This window comes from Chanos chanos, chromosome 8 (genome assembly GCF_902362185.1).
Source record: "Chanos chanos chromosome 8, fChaCha1.1, whole genome shotgun sequence".
NCBI lineage: Eukaryota > Metazoa > Chordata > Actinopteri > Gonorynchiformes > Chanidae > Chanos > Chanos chanos.
This window is the reverse complement of record NC_044502.1, coordinates 36,130,801-36,148,142: the sequence shown is the minus strand read 5'-3', so window position 1 is coordinate 36,148,142 and position 17,342 is coordinate 36,130,801. Positions and strand designations below refer to the sequence as shown.

At 44.0% G+C, this 17,342-nt stretch overlaps 1 protein-coding gene across 1 annotated transcript in view; it reads left to right on the top strand.

Moving 5' to 3' along the window:
- The window catches only part of ascc3 (activating signal cointegrator 1 complex subunit 3), a 93,208-nt gene that overhangs the window by 65,299 nt on the left and 10,567 nt on the right, over positions 1 to 17,342 (top strand). Inside the window, exons 17-36 of the mRNA XM_030781783.1 lie at positions 136 to 255; positions 662 to 826; positions 1,201 to 1,287; positions 1,491 to 1,667; positions 3,276 to 3,501; positions 3,638 to 3,792; positions 5,827 to 5,925; positions 6,025 to 6,193; positions 6,423 to 6,643; positions 6,830 to 6,915; positions 7,138 to 7,304; positions 7,669 to 7,814; positions 9,238 to 9,358; positions 9,591 to 9,733; positions 11,788 to 11,925; positions 12,232 to 12,352; positions 12,445 to 12,577; positions 12,688 to 12,813; positions 16,514 to 16,625; positions 16,784 to 16,918. Coding sequence (XP_030637643.1) covers positions 136 to 255; positions 662 to 826; positions 1,201 to 1,287; positions 1,491 to 1,667; positions 3,276 to 3,501; positions 3,638 to 3,792; positions 5,827 to 5,925; positions 6,025 to 6,193; positions 6,423 to 6,643; positions 6,830 to 6,915; positions 7,138 to 7,304; positions 7,669 to 7,814; positions 9,238 to 9,358; positions 9,591 to 9,733; positions 11,788 to 11,925; positions 12,232 to 12,352; positions 12,445 to 12,577; positions 12,688 to 12,813; positions 16,514 to 16,625; positions 16,784 to 16,918 — 2,847 coding nt within the window. The remainder of the gene's footprint in view (positions 1 to 135; positions 256 to 661; positions 827 to 1,200; positions 1,288 to 1,490; positions 1,668 to 3,275; positions 3,502 to 3,637; positions 3,793 to 5,826; positions 5,926 to 6,024; positions 6,194 to 6,422; positions 6,644 to 6,829; positions 6,916 to 7,137; positions 7,305 to 7,668; positions 7,815 to 9,237; positions 9,359 to 9,590; positions 9,734 to 11,787; positions 11,926 to 12,231; positions 12,353 to 12,444; positions 12,578 to 12,687; positions 12,814 to 16,513; positions 16,626 to 16,783; positions 16,919 to 17,342) is intronic.

Genomic DNA, 17,342 nt, shown 5'->3' with positions numbered 1-17,342 from the left:
TTTCATCTGATTTGAAAATTTGACTTTGAGCAACATTAAAATATCTCTATCAGGAGAAAAATGAAGTAGTACTTGAGGATATTTTGTCGTCTGAATGGGTTCATTTGGTCTGTTCCTCTCCATTGTTATCCTCAGATCGCTCTCGGGACAGTCACTAATGTGGAGGAAGCAGTGAAGTGGCTTAGCTACACTTACCTATATGTGCGAATGAGAGTCAATCCACTGGCCTATGGCATCAACCATAACGCTTATCAGGTAAATGGCACGTCCAGACCACACTGAAAGTCATTCATATCTCACATCCCCTTTCCAAAGAACCACTGCTAACTATTACATCTTACCATCTTTGGCTCAACCCCCAGCACTGTTTGAAAAATCATTTCCAGAGTCACTTTTATTGTGTCCTAAGTTATCCCTGTGTGTATACAGTGCGTTTGACTGCAGCTTCTCCCCTGTCTCTCTTTAACTCCAGCGTCCAGTGTTCTTACATGATTTGAACATGAGCACTCTGGAACAACTTATTCCCCCTGCCTCATCTCTGTGCTCACACAAACACTAGTCACTTGTCATTGGTTTTCGCAGATCACAGATAACGCTTTCAGAGAATCTTAGGTGTGATTTTTTGTATTTACTGATATGTTTGTTGTGTTTGGTAATGCAGATGGACCCAGGACTGGAGCTATACAGGAAAGACCTCGTGGTCCAGTCGGGGAGGAAACTGGATAAAGCTCGTATGATTCGTTTCGAAGAGCGCACAGGCTATTTCGCCTCCACCGACCTTGGCAGAACAGCCAGTCACTTCTACATCAAATATAACACTGTTGAGGTATCACAGAATTACCATCCGGTCAGGCGTTCATTAAAGCCAATCTTGTTCATTTCATGATGCAGTTTGAACAGTCAGCTTTTATTTTGAATTAATTTCATTTAGAAAGAGCAAAATTATCAACGTTTCCACCAAAAAATAGACTGAGCCTTTTTGATTGATCGCGTGGTATCCATAGAGGTAGATGGAAACAGTATGGAGTTATGTCAGCAGTAAAAGAAAAAGGCAAACGAGATAAAGCAAAGGTCTTCACCACTGTATAGCATGTGTTCTCTCTCTGTCCTGATTATAAAAGTGTCAAGGAAAAGTGCTTGACAGCTCTCTTTCTCTCCCTCTCCCTCCCTCCCTCCCTCCTTTCCTCCGAAACTCTGTAGACCTTCAATGAACTTTTCAACGCACAGAAAACCGAAGCAGACATTTTTAGCATCGTGTCAAAGGCAGAGGAGTTTGAACAGATCAAGGTGACTTGTCTCTCTAACTGGCTGACCAAGACTCATTTTGCCATTATACTCTCAGAGACGTGTAATTGTCCACATAGTCACTGATTGGTGTGGATCCATGGGACAGCACTATGCTGCCTGTGTCACACTGTTCGTGTAATCTGATTCGGTGATCTGTATTCTCTGTAGTTAATGTTGTCATGGATGCGGCTTTTGCGCCTTAGGTGCGAGATGAAGAGATGGAGGAACTGGAGCAGCTCCTTGATCATTTCTGCGAGCTGCCAGCAGCCGGAGGCGTGGAGAACGGCTACGGCAAAATCAACATCCTGCTACAGACTTACATTGGCCGTGGAGAGGTGGACAGCTTTTCCCTCATTTCTGACCTCTCCTATGTAGCTCAGGTGAGATGGTACACACACGCGCGCGCATACACACACACACACACACACACATATTTACACATCCAGACACTAAGCAGTTAGACCATGCTCAAATTTGGTGGTTGGGTGGTTAGACAACTCACAAAAGATCACCACTTAAGACTAGACATGTGGGTTGTATTTTAGTAGCTTTGTTCAGCACAGAATCATTTCATGAGGGTTTATGATTGTGCCCCTGAATGTAGTAATCAGGCATACCAATAAAATTAGTTTCCATTTTATCAGCATTTTCATTGCTTTTATGAGATTCAAGACTTTCATTAAGTGCCTTAGTTCATCTCTCGAAATCATCTCTTCTGGAAAATGAAATGAACTGATAAATCTCAATGTTGATATTTCGGATGGTCCCTATTTCACAGTGACTGAGATGCAGGAATCCCTTGTGTTCTGTCTCCAATCCCTCTATCTCTTCCCATCCTCTGCTGAAGCCATCTAGCCATGCTTTCCTGCGGTAACCAATTCCATGTGGCTGAATATTTGAAATAGCTCAGGCAAATTCCCTCTTTGCCCCTAATTCGGCTGATTTCAGATGTGCTGCCTGGAAACCTGCAGGGCCTGCCATTGTTGAGTAAAATGTATCTGATTTTAAATCCAGACTAAGGCCCACTCCCCCCTACACACACCCTCCACGCACACACACACACACACACACACCCTCCACCCCCTCGATGGGGAAGCATGTGATAGCTCCCACTGCCACCTTTCAGAGACAGCAAGAGAGAGAAACAGTGAAGATAGAGAAAGAGAGAGAGAGAGGCACTCAAAGTTCTCAATGGATTTAGCAACTGTTAGAAAGAGAGGATGCGTCCTTTTGCTTTGTCTCCAGCGTTCAGTGGCAGGACACTGCATTCGATATAGTCTGAAAGCCCCAAGATTCAACATAAGATAAGTACAACAGAATCCTTATCTTCAGAATCTCCTTTTTACTCTTCAAATGAATCCAGCCGACACATTTCTGGACTTGAAGAGAATTCATTTGAAGGCTCAAAAAGGGAGATTTTTTTTTAAAAGTTGTTTTAAGGCATCTGGAGTTGCCAGGGTGTGAAGATCAGAGACTCTCTCCTTAGTTATAGGAGGTACATGAAACTGATATCTAGCGCAAGCTTGGTGGCCCTGGTGGCCTTCAAACTAACTGCAGCTGAACATCTGGGCCAGCAGGTGTTTTCTCCTCCCTGCTCAGCTAACAGCTGCCAAGGGCTATGTGCATGCTGTTAGAACTAGCCAATCAATCAGGGGCACAGTCAGACCTAACCAATCAGTCACAGCACTGACATACATTACCTTTCCATGCGAGGCAAACGCACCTTATAGATCAAGACTCTGTCAGACCTTTTCAGCCTTCTGTAAGCCAGACTCTACCAATCACACAAAACAGGTAGGCCTGCTCACAGCTCAAAGGTCTGGTTAGGTCTCTGTGACAGTAACTCTCAGCTGGAGACTTGGTATCTCATCTGTTTGCCTGTCCCTAATGGAGCAATATTTTAAAAGTTGTAACCACTGAATTGGATCTTGAGGAACAATTTATAACAAAACCACCTTCATCTGACTGTTTCCGACCCTGTCTTCCAGAACGCCGCCCGTATAGTGAGAGCTCTCTTTGAGATCGCCTTGAGGAAACGATGGCCCGCAATGACGTATCGGCTGCTCAACCTGTGCAAGGTGATTGACAAGCGTCTGTGGGGCTGGGCACACCCCCTCCGTCAGTTTGCAGTTCTGCCCAGCTCTGTGCTGGCCCGCCTGGAGGAGAAGAAGCTCACAGTGGACAAACTCAGAGACATGCCCAAGGCTGAGATAGGTCAGTCTACACGGCCCCGCAATGTCGTTTCATAGGATTGTTCATCATTCCTGGGAGAATATTTTTAAATACTGTTTTGTGAAGTGGTTTTGCATCTTCAGTTTAAGACATTTTTTACCCTCTCTTTTGGACACAGGTCACATGCTGCACCATGTGAACATTGGTGTGAAAGTAAAACAGTGTGTCCAACAGATCCCCACCATACAGATGGAGGCCAGTATTCAGCCAATCACACGCACCGTGCTGCGGGTGCGCCTCACCATCACCCCAGACTTCAAATGGAATGACCAGGTAACTATGACAACCATCTGGAGACTTTGGTTTGTTCTTGATTTGCGAACGAGACAAATTCTCCCATGTTAACAGAAACCATTTTTATTCATACATCTCCTCACACACTTCCACGCAGACACAGACACACACACAAACACACACACACACACACGCGCGCGCGCGCACGCTCTTCGGCTCAGCGAAGCTTGAATGAGGTTTAATCTGTCCGTCCCTCCCCTGTTTTTAAGGAGGACAAAGACCGGTGTCACTTCGGTGCTCCTCCTATTGTTGTGTAGAGTCGAAAAAAGAGAGAATGAATGGATGAGTCCCAGATGGACCCTGAGTGTCCTCATGCCACACACAACCCCCCCACCCCCACCCCCCGTCCGCTTTGCAGGGATTCTCTCCAGTGACATTTGGCGTCTGGACAATGATTTAGTCTCCCCTATTTGTTTCTCCTTACAGGTTCTCCATTCAGCTCTAATGACAAGCACACATGCTCTGGCCAGGGACGCTGCTCCGTGATGCTGCCACTATATCGCAGATTTATTTTTTGCTTCCTAGTCATATGAAATTATCAGTCCCTGTTGCGTTATCGAAAAATTCTTAAGGGGTATGGAATAATCTCATAAGGAACGGCCCTGTTAGTTATTATATTCTGAGTCATTTATCACCCCATAGAATGCCTAACTAATATGGCTTTGTGTGTCTAATATGGATATTTATCAGTGGTAAACATTGTATGTCTTACGTGAACTGTAGTTACTAAAACAGCACAGTGTCAGTAGAGGGGGGGATGTGAATGGTTTGTATGCTTTTTCTAAACCCCTCAGTGAACTCTACTCTACTAAGCATGATGACTCAGTTGCTTTTGAAAACAAACACCAACTTTATGTCCTGCTGCTCCTGTGTGTTTAGAGTTCCCTAAGGCCTTTTCACCTCTTACAGACTTGACTTCCAGACCTCCTCATAGTTTCATCTCAAAGCGTTACAGTTTTTATTACCATGCTGCGTTAAGTAGCACTCGGGTATTCTTAGGTGAGATAACTTGCATGGATTCTGAACTGTGTAGACTGCTCTTTTGTGGTTTTACATATTCTTAGACTTTCTTCATTCTGAAAAGCAGTGTAATATTCTTTTTGTAAGCTCAATTTAATGCTCCGTAAAACAGAGTAGCGTCGAATCTTCCAGGGTTTGGTTTACACTGGAGTTCAGTGATATAAATTGTGCCAGCCAAGTTCGAAAGCGTTTAAACATTTGGAACAGGGTTTTTTTTTTTCTTTTTTTTTTCTGTCAGCCGAGAATTTCTCTCCGTTGCGCTTGCTGAACATATTCCATCCTTGTTCAGGAAAGCTGGCCCATAGCACTACGGAGATGGACCTGTCAAAGGAGAATGGCCCAAGAGACAGGGGGGATTGTGGGAAGATTAGTTCTGAAACTCTAATGGAATCTGGCTGAAACAGGAGGCCTGTTGTCGTAAGGCTGAGAGAATCCTGAAGATGAATGTTTATGTCCAATTAGCGATGCATACTCAGTTCATCGGAGAACTGTAACAGAAAACCCAAAGCTTAGATGTGACCCAGTGCATATATACACACACCAGTTCAGTTCAGTGCGCTGGTGCATTCACTGGCCAATTTTCAATCTGCTAATGTAGGAGGAGGCATTCCACATGCGTTTCTGAGATTTGCGCAGAGAATATTTGTATTTTCTGTTCCGATCTTCAGGGTTGTTTAGTGGAAACTTGAAGGTCAGTCAGTTTTCATAGCTCTCAGGCTTCATTTAACAGTGTCCCATGGTTACTGACATAACATTCTTGAAGGACGGAAAATATTTTCGAATAAGCGTCTTAGACCCTCGATTTATCCTTCTGTGGAAGTAGTGACTGACTTTCACTGGTCTACTTCTATTACCCACTACACAGAGAATGAAGTACTGAACTACTGTATATCTGTACTTGCCTTTATGCCAGTAATTCTTATTGAGTTAAGACTCTCTCTCTCTCTCTCTCTCACATGTTCCTCTTTTTGTTTGTCTCTCTGTCTGGATCAGGCGCATGGCTCAGTTGGAGAGCCTTGGTGGATTTGGGTGGAGGACCCCATCAACGAGCACATCTACCACTCGGAGTACTTTCTCCTGCTGAAGAAACAGGTGTGGGTCTAGAAAGTTCCACATTTATTTCTTGATGTCTGAATGCTATGTTTCTAAGCTGACCCTCTCTCTCTCTCTCTCTCTCTGTGACGCCTCCAGGTGGTAACAAAAGAGGAGCAGCAGATTGTCTTCACCATCCCCATCTTTGAGCCCATGCCCTCACAGTACTACATCCGTGCTGTGTCTGACCGCTGGCTGGGCTCTGAGAGTGTGTGCGTTATCAACTTCCAACACCTCATCCTGCCAGAGAGACACCCTCCACATACAGGTTTGGCAGTCGCTCACACACACACACACACACACACACACACATTTAAGGACTTGCCAGATGTACTGGCTTCTGAATCAAATCAACAGCCTGATCCTTCTGGTTGTGTTTTAGGCTCTTTGAACACATTTCTGACGAGTCAGAGTTATTTCTTGGAGAAAATTGTAATATGTCCTGTGATGTTACAGTATGACTGAGTGAGTCATTTTGTCTGTGTTGACCCGTACAGAGCTCCTGGACCTGCAGCCTTTGCCTGTTACTGCTCTGGGGAACAGAGAGTATGAGAGCCTGTACAAATTCACCCACTTCAATCCCATTCAGACCCAGATATTCCACACGCTCTACCACACCGACACCAACGTCCTGCTGGGCGCGCCCACAGGCTCAGGCAAAACCATCGCCGCGGAGCTGGCCATGTTCAGGGTCTTCAACAAGTACCCTACCGCTAAGGTCTGTATTCACGGTAAACTTCTTTCATCTTGTATTTTATACTCTATTCTTTTTTTTCTTCTTCTTCTTCTTCTTTCCACATTGCAGTACAGTCCTTTTTCATTCTTTTTTTTTTCCAGTCAGTTTTCCAAGGATGGTCACTTATAAACCGTGTGTGTGTGTGTGTGTGTGTGTGTGTCTCTACAGGTGGTGTACATCGCTCCTCTAAAAGCCCTTGTCAGAGAAAGGATAGAGGACTGGAAGATTAGGATAGAGGAAAAGCTGGGCAGGAAGTGAGTGTGTGTTCTGTTTCGTAGTGTATTCTGTCGTTTCAGATGATTGTAGTTTGACTCTGCGCTTGTCTTTCCCTGGCCCATCACTCTTTTCCCCTGTGTCACTCTTTTCACTCCTTATTCCCAACCCTGTCCCTCTATCTCTCTCTTTGTCTCTCTCTCTCTCTCATATTGTCTGTCTATCTCTTTGTGTGTGTCTCTCTCTCTTTGTCTGTCTGTCAGGGTGGTGGAGCTGACAGGTGATGTAACTCCTGACATGCGGGCTATAGCTCAGGCTGACCTGATTGTCACTACACCAGAGAAATGGGATGGAGTGAGTCGCAGCTGGCAGAACCGCAGCTACGTGCAGAAAGTGGCCATCCTCATCATCGACGAGATCCACCTGCTCGGTACAGACGTGCGCGCGCGCGCGCCCACACACACACACACGCACACACAGACACACAAACACATACACACAGACTCTCTTTAGAGGACTAGTGCTACCTGGGGGCACAGTTAGACTGTTCTGTATCTCCTCTTTAAAAAAAAAAAAAAAAAAAATCCACAGTCCAGAGTCACTCCCCTGCCATGCCTGTCCTCATCTTTATGTTATCACATTCACATCAACAGACAGCTTCATGGCCCTGGACCTGGGAGCATTCTCAGCCTAAGATCAGATCAATTCTCATCTCTTTCTTCTTTTCTTTTTTTTTATATCAAAGCCTCCATCTAAACCCGTCTTATTATTGCTCTCTGAAATCTTTTCTTTAGGGGAGGACCGAGGACCGGTCCTGGAGGTTATAGTGTCCAGAACCAACTTCATCTCGTCTCACACGTCCAAGTCCGTACGCGTGGTCGGCCTCTCCACGGCCCTGGCCAACGCTCGAGACCTCGCGGACTGGCTGGGTATCGGACAGGTCAGGTTTCTATAGCAACCGCCATACCCCCGCTGACATTTCATGTTGCTAACAGCATCGTTTTATATTTTTAACTTCTCCCCTTTCGGATTTCAGTTCTGCGTAGTCTCCGTTTTATACCAGTCACAATCACACAGTCATCAAACATTCAGAGAGATCCATTTGTGATATTTAAATTGCTTATAAGAATCCATCCCTGGGCTATTATTTTACCCAAATCAACATGGTCAGGTTCATTTGCCTTGTCTTGTCTCATCTTATATATTTTATGTTGTGTGTACTACTGAGAGTTATTACACTGACTGGAGGATTTGGGCTCTGCTGACATGTTTTGTTCCCGATTTAACCGGGTTTTGTTTCTTTGGAAACATGCTGGAGTTGTGACCGTAATCAGTGCGTATTCTTTGGAAAGGATATTTTGGCTGGTCAAAAATTATTAAGATAATAGCGTGTCGGAGTTATCTTGTTTCCACCACATAATCACCGTTGTGGACTCTTTCACTATCTAGTCCCACTGTCTCTCTCTCTCTCCCTCTCTCTCTCTCTCTCTCTCTCTCTGGCCCTGTCTCTCACTCTCACTCTGGCTCTGTATCTCTCTCTCCCTCTCTCTCTCCCTCTCTCTCTCCCTCTCTCTCTCTCTCTCTCTCTCTCTGGCCCTGTCTCTCACTCTCACTCTCACTCTGGCTCTGTATCTCTCTCTCCCTCTCTCTCTCCCTCTCTCTCTCTCTCTCTCTCTCTCTCTCTCTCTCTCTCTCTCTCACACACTCTCTCTCTCTGTCTGTGTGTTTGTGTGTGTGTGTGCATACATATATATTTATAAACACAAACACTCGGAGCATGTAGCAGGATTCTTGCTCTGACAGGGCAGCCGTTGGTAGTTATGTAAACGTTGTTTCACTGTTGCAGAGATGTCTCCCTGGCAGACAGATAGAGCCAGGAGGGGAGCTGAGGGTCTCCATAAATCTGACTGCTGGTGTTTGGACTGGGGTGCGGTGTTAGCTGCCCAATCCATTATCCAGGTCTTTAAATATGTGCACACACGCATCCAGGCCTGTGCCACTTGTGTGAGAGCGGGGCTTTGGGACAGGGGACAATGACTGGCTGTAATTACCCCCAGATGGGCTACGCTGTCAGGGCACACAGCCAGCTGCTCACTCCATTTATCTGTTTCAATCTCTCTCTCTCTCTCTCTCTCTCTCTCTCTCTCTCTCTCTCTCCCTCCCTATGTCTGTCTGTCTATCTATCTATCTATCTATCTATCTATCTATCTATCTATCTGTCTGTCTGTCTGTCTGTCTGTCTGTCTGTCTATCTATCTGTATCTGTCTGTCTGTCTATCTGTCTGTCTGTCTATCTCTCTCTCTTCCTCTTTAACCTCCCCTCCTCTCTTCCTCTTTAACTCTCTATCTCTGTCCTCTTTCAGGTCGGTTTGTTTAATTTCCGACCCTCTGTGCGTCCAGTTCCATTGGAAGTTCACATCCAAGGTTTTCCAGGTCAACATTACTGTCCCCGGATGGCCAGCATGAACAAGCCTGTTTTCCAAGGTACGATGACGTAGACTGTCACACTTTACCGGACAGGACTGTTTACCCCTCTCTGCATCTTCAGAAAACAGGCAGTGTAGACTGGCCTTGTTAACATGTTGAGAATGTATTCTCACTTCACATGAAAATTATGTAAACATGACACATTGTTCTCTCAGAAAAACACACACACTCAAGCACGCACAAAGACACATCACTTGAAACACACACCGAGTCCTCTGTTTCCCTGCAGCTATTCGCAGTCACTCCCCTGCCAAGCCCGTCCTCATTTTTGTGTCGTCGCGGCGACAGACACGCCTCACGGCCCTGGACCTGATAGCCTTCCTGGCCACGGAGGACGATCCTAAACAGTGGCTGCATCAGGACGAGAGAGAGGTAGCTCTACATTATGCCTGATAATGTACTATATGGCTGGACCAGCGCAGTATATCACATTATACTTGTCTGTCTCACAATATCACAATACATCTACACTAACCAACCATGTCCTGCTTCAGTGTGTTATGTTACCCTGTAGAGCACTGTGCCAAAGCTACTGAATTACTCTCACTGCCACAGAACAGCACACTGGTGAACCACATGGCTGTACCTCTTCATACGCTTTACTTTTTACCTTTTTTTTTTCTACTCCCTTTTATCCATTGTTTCTCTTCTCCTTCATCCTCTTCAACTTTGTGAGACTAAGCGGCTGAAGTTTCTTGTATTCTCCGAAGCAATTCGTTTCACTGTAGGCACAGATCAAATTCACAACCAACTTCTGTGTCATCTCTCAGTAGATTTTCTTTGCATTTCCAGGGATGGTTATGAGATGTGAGCAGGTGGCTTTTTAGAGAGATTGAAATTATACATGTATACCGATATTTTCACAGCACTCAATTACAGAGGTGTTTGATTAAAAAATGTTGTCTCTTATCCCAGCAATCAACTTCTCACAATCAAAACATCAACTGCTCTTATGGCCGATAATTATGCCAATATAATAAGTACTCCAACGTACACACACACACACACACATTCAAATAGTCACTCTCGTTCGCAGATTTAATAGGTTGCAAAGTATCCCAAACACAGCTGTTGGAATTCTGTGTGCTTACACATATAACTCTTCTATATCTATAATGATCTGTAAATCACAGTGAAGATTCTGTATGTGTGGTTTTACTTTTGTACTCATATGCATAAGCCTGTAGAGATAGGATGAAAAAATTGACTGTCTGAATGAGTGGTTTTTGTCTGTCTCATATATTTAAAAGAGTTGACTGATGTACGTGAGGAAGCATGGGCCTTTTGTGGAACTTTATGTTTTCCTTCTTTGATCTGTGTGAAAAGCTACCAGCCCCATAAAGCACATTAATGCCTGTCTTTTATGAGTGCATTAGTGCTGTGGGTTTGGTGACCCAAAAGAAACATCATATATAAGATTCATATTTACCACAGAGGTGGGAAAAGACTGTGTGTGTGTGTGTTTGTTTCCAGTATGAGTATGTGCATACTGAGTTTGTGCTCACGATTCTGTCGGGTGTTTTATAAGGTTGTAAGTGTCAGAACACAGGGTGCAGATTTTGTGTGTGTGTTTGTGTTTATGTGTTTTTGTGTGTGTGTTGATGTGTGTGTGCATGCGCGCATGCATGCGTTTTGCATAACTCTAAGGCCTCAGCAATATATGAGAGATCTTCTCTCTGTGTTTGTATATACGTGTTAGTTTCATGGGTCTGCTTGTAGGTCCTGGCCAATTGTGTAAACTCTGGTGTGTGTGCATAGGAGTCTGCTCCTATATGTGTATGTTACAATAGCAATGTGGCTCTGTTCTGTTCATGTATGTTTTTATGCTCTTGAATATGCATGTATTACTGAAAGTCACTGGCTATAGTGTGTATACACGTATATGCGCATGTGTGCCCCTACGTGTGTGTGTGTGTGTGTGTATTACATTTAAGGCTCTAGCTCTGCTGTGTGTGTGTTCCAGTGATATATGCTACTCCATGCTGAGTCTCTGCACTGGGGCGTGTAGCAGCTGGAGTCCCTGCTGTTTGACTGACAGGCGGCTGGCTCTAGCTGTCTGTCTCCCAGCAGGGGTCCCCCCGCCCCTTTCTCTTCTGCTCTCCCTACATCTCTATCTTTCTCTCTTCCTGTCTTTCTGTCTTTCAACTGAGTTTTTTTTTTTTTTTTTTTTTTTTTTTTTTTTTTAGGAGCTTATTATAATCTAAACCCAGAGCTCATGTCGCATAACTCTAACAGACATTTATTCAGGGATAATTTATTTACAAATTAATTATTTTTTAGCACACTTTGTATGATAAACAACTGCTGCACTCAGGAGTTAATGAATTTGAATGTCATAGTTTAGAATGTTGCCATCGGTTACAAATGTGATGTGTGTTTGTTTATAAGCGATAATTAAAGTGATGTTTTTATCCTTGTGTCCCCAGATGACAGACATCATTGCCACGGTGCGGGAGTCTAATCTAAAGTTGACACTGGCATTTGGAATCGGAATGCATCACGCTGGTCTGCATGAAAGAGATCGAAAAACTGTTGAAGAACTTTTTGTTAACTGTAAGATCCAGGTATGACAACAAGACATTAGTTAATGTTTTTTATTGCACCTTTTTATAGCGGTGACCATTAATAAACTAAGAAAATAGGTAAAAGGACACTCTTTAACCCTGTACTTTAACTTTTCGTGTCTAAGGGGTTATTCACAGGTGTGATATCTGACAGTGCTACAGGTCAAAGACAGTCACATTAAAATGGTTTGAGATTGCAGAAGATGATCATGTGTCAGAGTTAGCGGTGATATGCAGGTATGAGGGGTTTGCTGATGATAACTGTGTTTGGTTTTACTTACGGTCGTTTTTCTCTTAATCTTTCAGGTTCTGATTGCCACAAGCACACTGGCTTGGGGAGTAAACTTCCCTGCCCATCTGGTGATTGTAAAAGGGACAGAATACTTTGATGGCAAAACAAGACGTTATGTTGATTACCCCATCACAGGTATGGTGTGTGTGTATGTTTGTGTGTGTATGTGTGTGTGTGTGTGTTCATCTTTGCACAGATGGTATAGCTTTTTGTCATCTTTTCTCCAGATGTGCTGCAAATGATGGGTCGAGCAGGCAGACCACAGTTTGATGACCAGGGGAAGGCTGTGATCCTGGTGCATGATATCAAGAAAGATTTCTACAAGAAGTTCCTGTACGAGCCCTTCCCTGTCGAGTCCAGGTGAGCCGAAGCCCGTAAACGTCAATACTCCCTTACTTTGAACTTTCCTACATGATTCTTTCTCATATCGTGTGTACCATAACCTTGTTTAATGGGAATTGCTTCTTCAGTCTTCTAGGCGTGCTCTCGGACCACTTGAACGCCGAAATCGCCGCTGGGACCGTCACTTCAAAGCAGGACTCCATGGATTACATCACCTGGACCTACTTCTTCAGACGTCTAGTCATGAACCCCAGGTACAGTGTACAGTGAGACAGTTCAGTGGTATTGGCCATGGAGACTCAGACAGACAGAGAAGCAGCTCATACCAGGCAGCTCTTGTCTCGTCTGGCCTCGTGAGTGACTGACAGTTTGCTTAGGCACACCCAGGACAGTTTGGTAACCGTAACTCATCACTAGTTGAGCTTGGTGAGGAGTGAAATGTGAGGTGCGTGTTTGAATGTGGGCAGGAAGAAATCCCAGAGTTATTTGCTCTTAAGTCCAGCTTCAAACCTCAAAATGTCAGCACACCCCAAAACCGCAGTGTCCATTTTTAAATATCAGTTTTACATTACAGTGATTTTTCTGCAGGTACAGAGTGTAACCACAGTTGTGGTTTCTCCTCCTTAACGTTTACTGATAATGAATTACATGAAAAGATATTAAGGATTGAGGTTAAATTTTGGTTCAAGGTAAAAGTTAGAAGTCAGTGTGACTTTTTAATTTGTCACATTAATATTTTTACAAATAATACACACAACTAGGGCACTGCAGTATACATTTTTACTAAATCTGATCCAAGACGTATAAGCTGAGACAGTAGAGTTACCAGTTGTAGAAACCGTATTAATGGCAGCCCTCTTCGCTTGTTAAATCACTTGCATGGTTAAGCATGTAATGATTCCATTAGCTGGTCTCATTATCACTGTATGTAAAACTGGCTTTACCTCCCACTCTCTAAGCCAAACCCCATTTCCAGGTTGCCACAAACACAAGAGATTTTATGTATTGTTTCCATGGCAAAATCATTATTGTACTTAGAGGCCATAGGCCAGCTTGTAGTTCACTCTAACATCACATACCAGGACTGTTATCATCACACAGCGCAATACAGTACCCACACACGAGTATGCTCACACACATCTTTGGCTCCATAGGTCAAAGAGGGCAGCATAGACATCTGCTGTGAATTGAAGGAGATGATTCTAGAACATTCCAGAGGGCTGGCATTTGCACGCCTGTCAGCCCACATTAAACATTTAGGCCTGACTGGCCCCTCTCGGTTCTACTGAACAACGACACTGCTCATTGTGCAGGCCAACAGAGTGAAGTGATCATCGCAAAAGCATCTCACTGAATCTTAAAAATTTTGCTCCAGATATCGCTTCACCTTTATGTTGTTTCTCAAGAACGTTTCTAAAGACTGTATTTAAAATATACTACTTCAGCTTAAGATTCTTACTATTGGAGTTAAAAGGAACATGAAAAGAAACCTTTGCACGTTTGCCGTTCAATGTCAAGACATTTCGCTAAAAGGCCACAATTCCATACTACAATAATACCCTTAACAATATTCTCCAGCGTGTGAGGGGAGTTTATGTGTGTGTGAGTTGAAGGCCATTTCTGAGAGCAAGATAACACGTTACTCGTTTTCCATCTATCCATCTGTCCGGCGTGCTGTTAAAAATCCAACCCGCTGAAGCAGTCACCTTGACACGGGCAATCGCTCAGCAGCAATGATTCACGCGGTGGGCTCGTTTCCGGGAGCGCCGGCGTTTTTCTCTCTCAGCAGGCGAGGGCCCCGGGGGGCCTATAAAAGGCTCCGAGCACCATCTCAATACCATCAGGAGCAGAATGGTGATAATGATAATGGCAATGACTTAATCACGCAGCAAGGTGTTCACAACAAGCCCAAGACAGAGCAACCCTTAAGCACAGATGAACTCGTCGGAGAACTGAGCCTGCCACAGACATGCTCTCTTACTCTCTCTCTCTCTCTCTTTCTCTTTCTCTCTTTCTCTCTCTCTCTCTCTTTGTAGAGCAGCCCTTTATACACAAACTGGAGTGATGGCAATGGCCAGTGCAGTGAACATTAAACTTACATTAAACATGGGAGGTGCTCTGAGAACTCTCAGATGGCCTGAGGATTTTTTTTTGTCTTCTCCTTCAGAATTGAATTTTATGTTGCGTCCTTAATTTGAACCCGGTTATAGATTTGAAGTGAGAGAAACGGGTTAGAAATGTTTTCAAGGGTTTTCATTTCTTCCTTATTTTATTCCTTTTATTCCTTACCCGGTATCAGCCAAGGACCCCCCCCAACCACCACCACCCCTTCCCCATGCCCCAACACAGATCCCTACGCGCACACACACACACACACACACAGGCGCGGCATCTCTTACACATGGCCAATTACCCTGGCAACACGTTTCTCCACTAGTTAACAGCGCTGTAAATATTCAGCCTCTGTTTGCCATGCTGTCCAGCTGAAAATGGCCCGATAAATTTAGCTGTCGTGACAAGTTCATTTGAGGAATACTGTGGAGATTGGACCGTGTGTGTTTTCGCAACATATTAACACCCACATATTGGCAGGTTATTACAAAAAGCAAGATTTGTTAGGATAGCTTAAGTGAACCTGGTGTCAGAAGTCAAGATTGTCCAATTGGAGAATTCTTCTTGGTCGGTCCTGATTTTTCTTAGATGGTTAAAGTAGATTCAAGTTGATTTAAGTCTGCTAAGCCCCCTCTGTTAAATACCTCACGGATCCTCTGTGAGATATTTCAAAAAAGAAAATGTGAAAAATCCAAGGAAAAAACCAGTCTTTGTAAGTCCAACTTTAAACAGTGATATACTTATCTACTGAGAAGTTGGTAATACTCTCTCAACAGAAAGCATTCATAGCACTGTTTGAGAAATGTCTCCATTTCATATCCGTGAGAGTCAGAAACACTTGTATGGGAGGTAAATGTAAGGGCCTTTTGAGTATTTCGGTATCATGGTGTTATCCATAAGATTATATACTTATACACAATGATACACAGCCTTTGTGTACAAAAACACAATAGATGAGAACATGAAAATGTAGCCCTGGAAATGTGAGAGAGTTTTGCAGCGGTACAACTATGCACTGTCTATCTCAGAATGTTTCTTATAGTCATAATCATCTATTTAGTCTTTGACAAATTTGTCTCACAAACTCTCTCTCCATTCCCCCCCCCCCCCCTCTCTGCCTCTCTCTCTCTCCCACACATACAACAAAGAGAAATGTTAGCTGTCATGGCCAGTGCATGAGGTGATCAGTTCTGTACATTTGTGCCTTGTTTCATGTGGTAGCTCTTACAGAAACAGGCGTGATTTTGGTGCATGGAAGTGATTTTTGCTGCATTGCTGTGTCTTAGCTCAGCTAATATGAGCCTGACCTGGGAATCATTTTACCATAAGCATTTTTCTAAAGGCCTGCTTGTCTACGTCGGGGGAGAGAGAGACGTTCACGTGTGTACACGTGTCAGTAATTTTTTTTTCAACTGTTAGCTCCTGTGGTTTTGTAAATCATGAGCAAATTCAGATCTTTGCCTTCTGTGCCATATTTAGAAATCTGCTATTAACACATCAAATGTAGATTTGTTATCCGTCAGTGGGCACGAATGTTTTCAGTTCTCATGACCACGAGGAAATGTATTTCTTAGATTTTATGGAATAAATAATAAATCCTACATTACCTAACTACTTAGGTGTAGGTTTACATGACCCTGAGTTACTCTGTGCATCTCTATTTACAGCCGTTAAAGATTCTATTGAAAATAGAGAATCTGGTTCAGTTAATGTCAAATAATGCGGAATGCAAATGCACAGTTCTGCCCCCCCCCCCCCCCCCCCCCCCCCCCCCCCCCCCCCCCCCCCCCCCCGAAGAATGATTTTATTCTATTTTGTTCTTTCCTCCTAATTTTAATAAAGTTACTACAACTTGGAAGACATCAGTCATGAGTGTATCAACAAGTACCTGTCCAATTTGGTGGAGAGAAGTCTAAGGGACCTTGAGTGTTCTTACTGCATTGAAATTCAAGATGTAAGTATGTGTATGGGCACTAAACTGCATCTCTCTCAGAGCTTAATGTTTAATTGTTTTGTTGTCATCACTTCAGCGTAAAAATGCATGTAAACAAACTAAAAAATACCCGACCTGAAATATGACAACACACTCATAAAGTCTCCCTCACTCCTCAGGACGACCGTGCCATTGAGCCACTGACGTACGGACGCATTGCCTCCTATTACTACCTCAAACACCAGACCATGCGCATGTTTAAGGAGAGGCTGAAAGCAGAGCTTCCTGTTCACGAGCTGCTCTCCATCCTGACGGTGAGTGGTGTCATTGGCCTCTCTCTCTCGTCTCTCTCACAGTTGATTATTTAACCAGAAAGGCTATACTTTACGCAGAGGGCTGAGGTGCGTATATATACCCTCAATCGCTCCTATCCACCTGCTATCCGCTAATTTACAGACACACTTACACACACACTCATACTCACACACACACACACACACACACACACACTCGTCAGGACTTGTGTGAAAATTAGCACCTCTTTACTTGTGCCTCATTAGGAGGTTTATTGCTCTGGCTCTTGTGTTACTGGCCCTCATGGGGAGCTCTCCCCCTCTCTGCTCCGCTCCAGATGATTGCAGTCATAATTGGGACACAAAGCCATTTCACACCTAACTGTCAGGCCAGTGACATCACATCTGTCTGGGCCTGGTCCCATCCTCTAACCCCACACTCCTC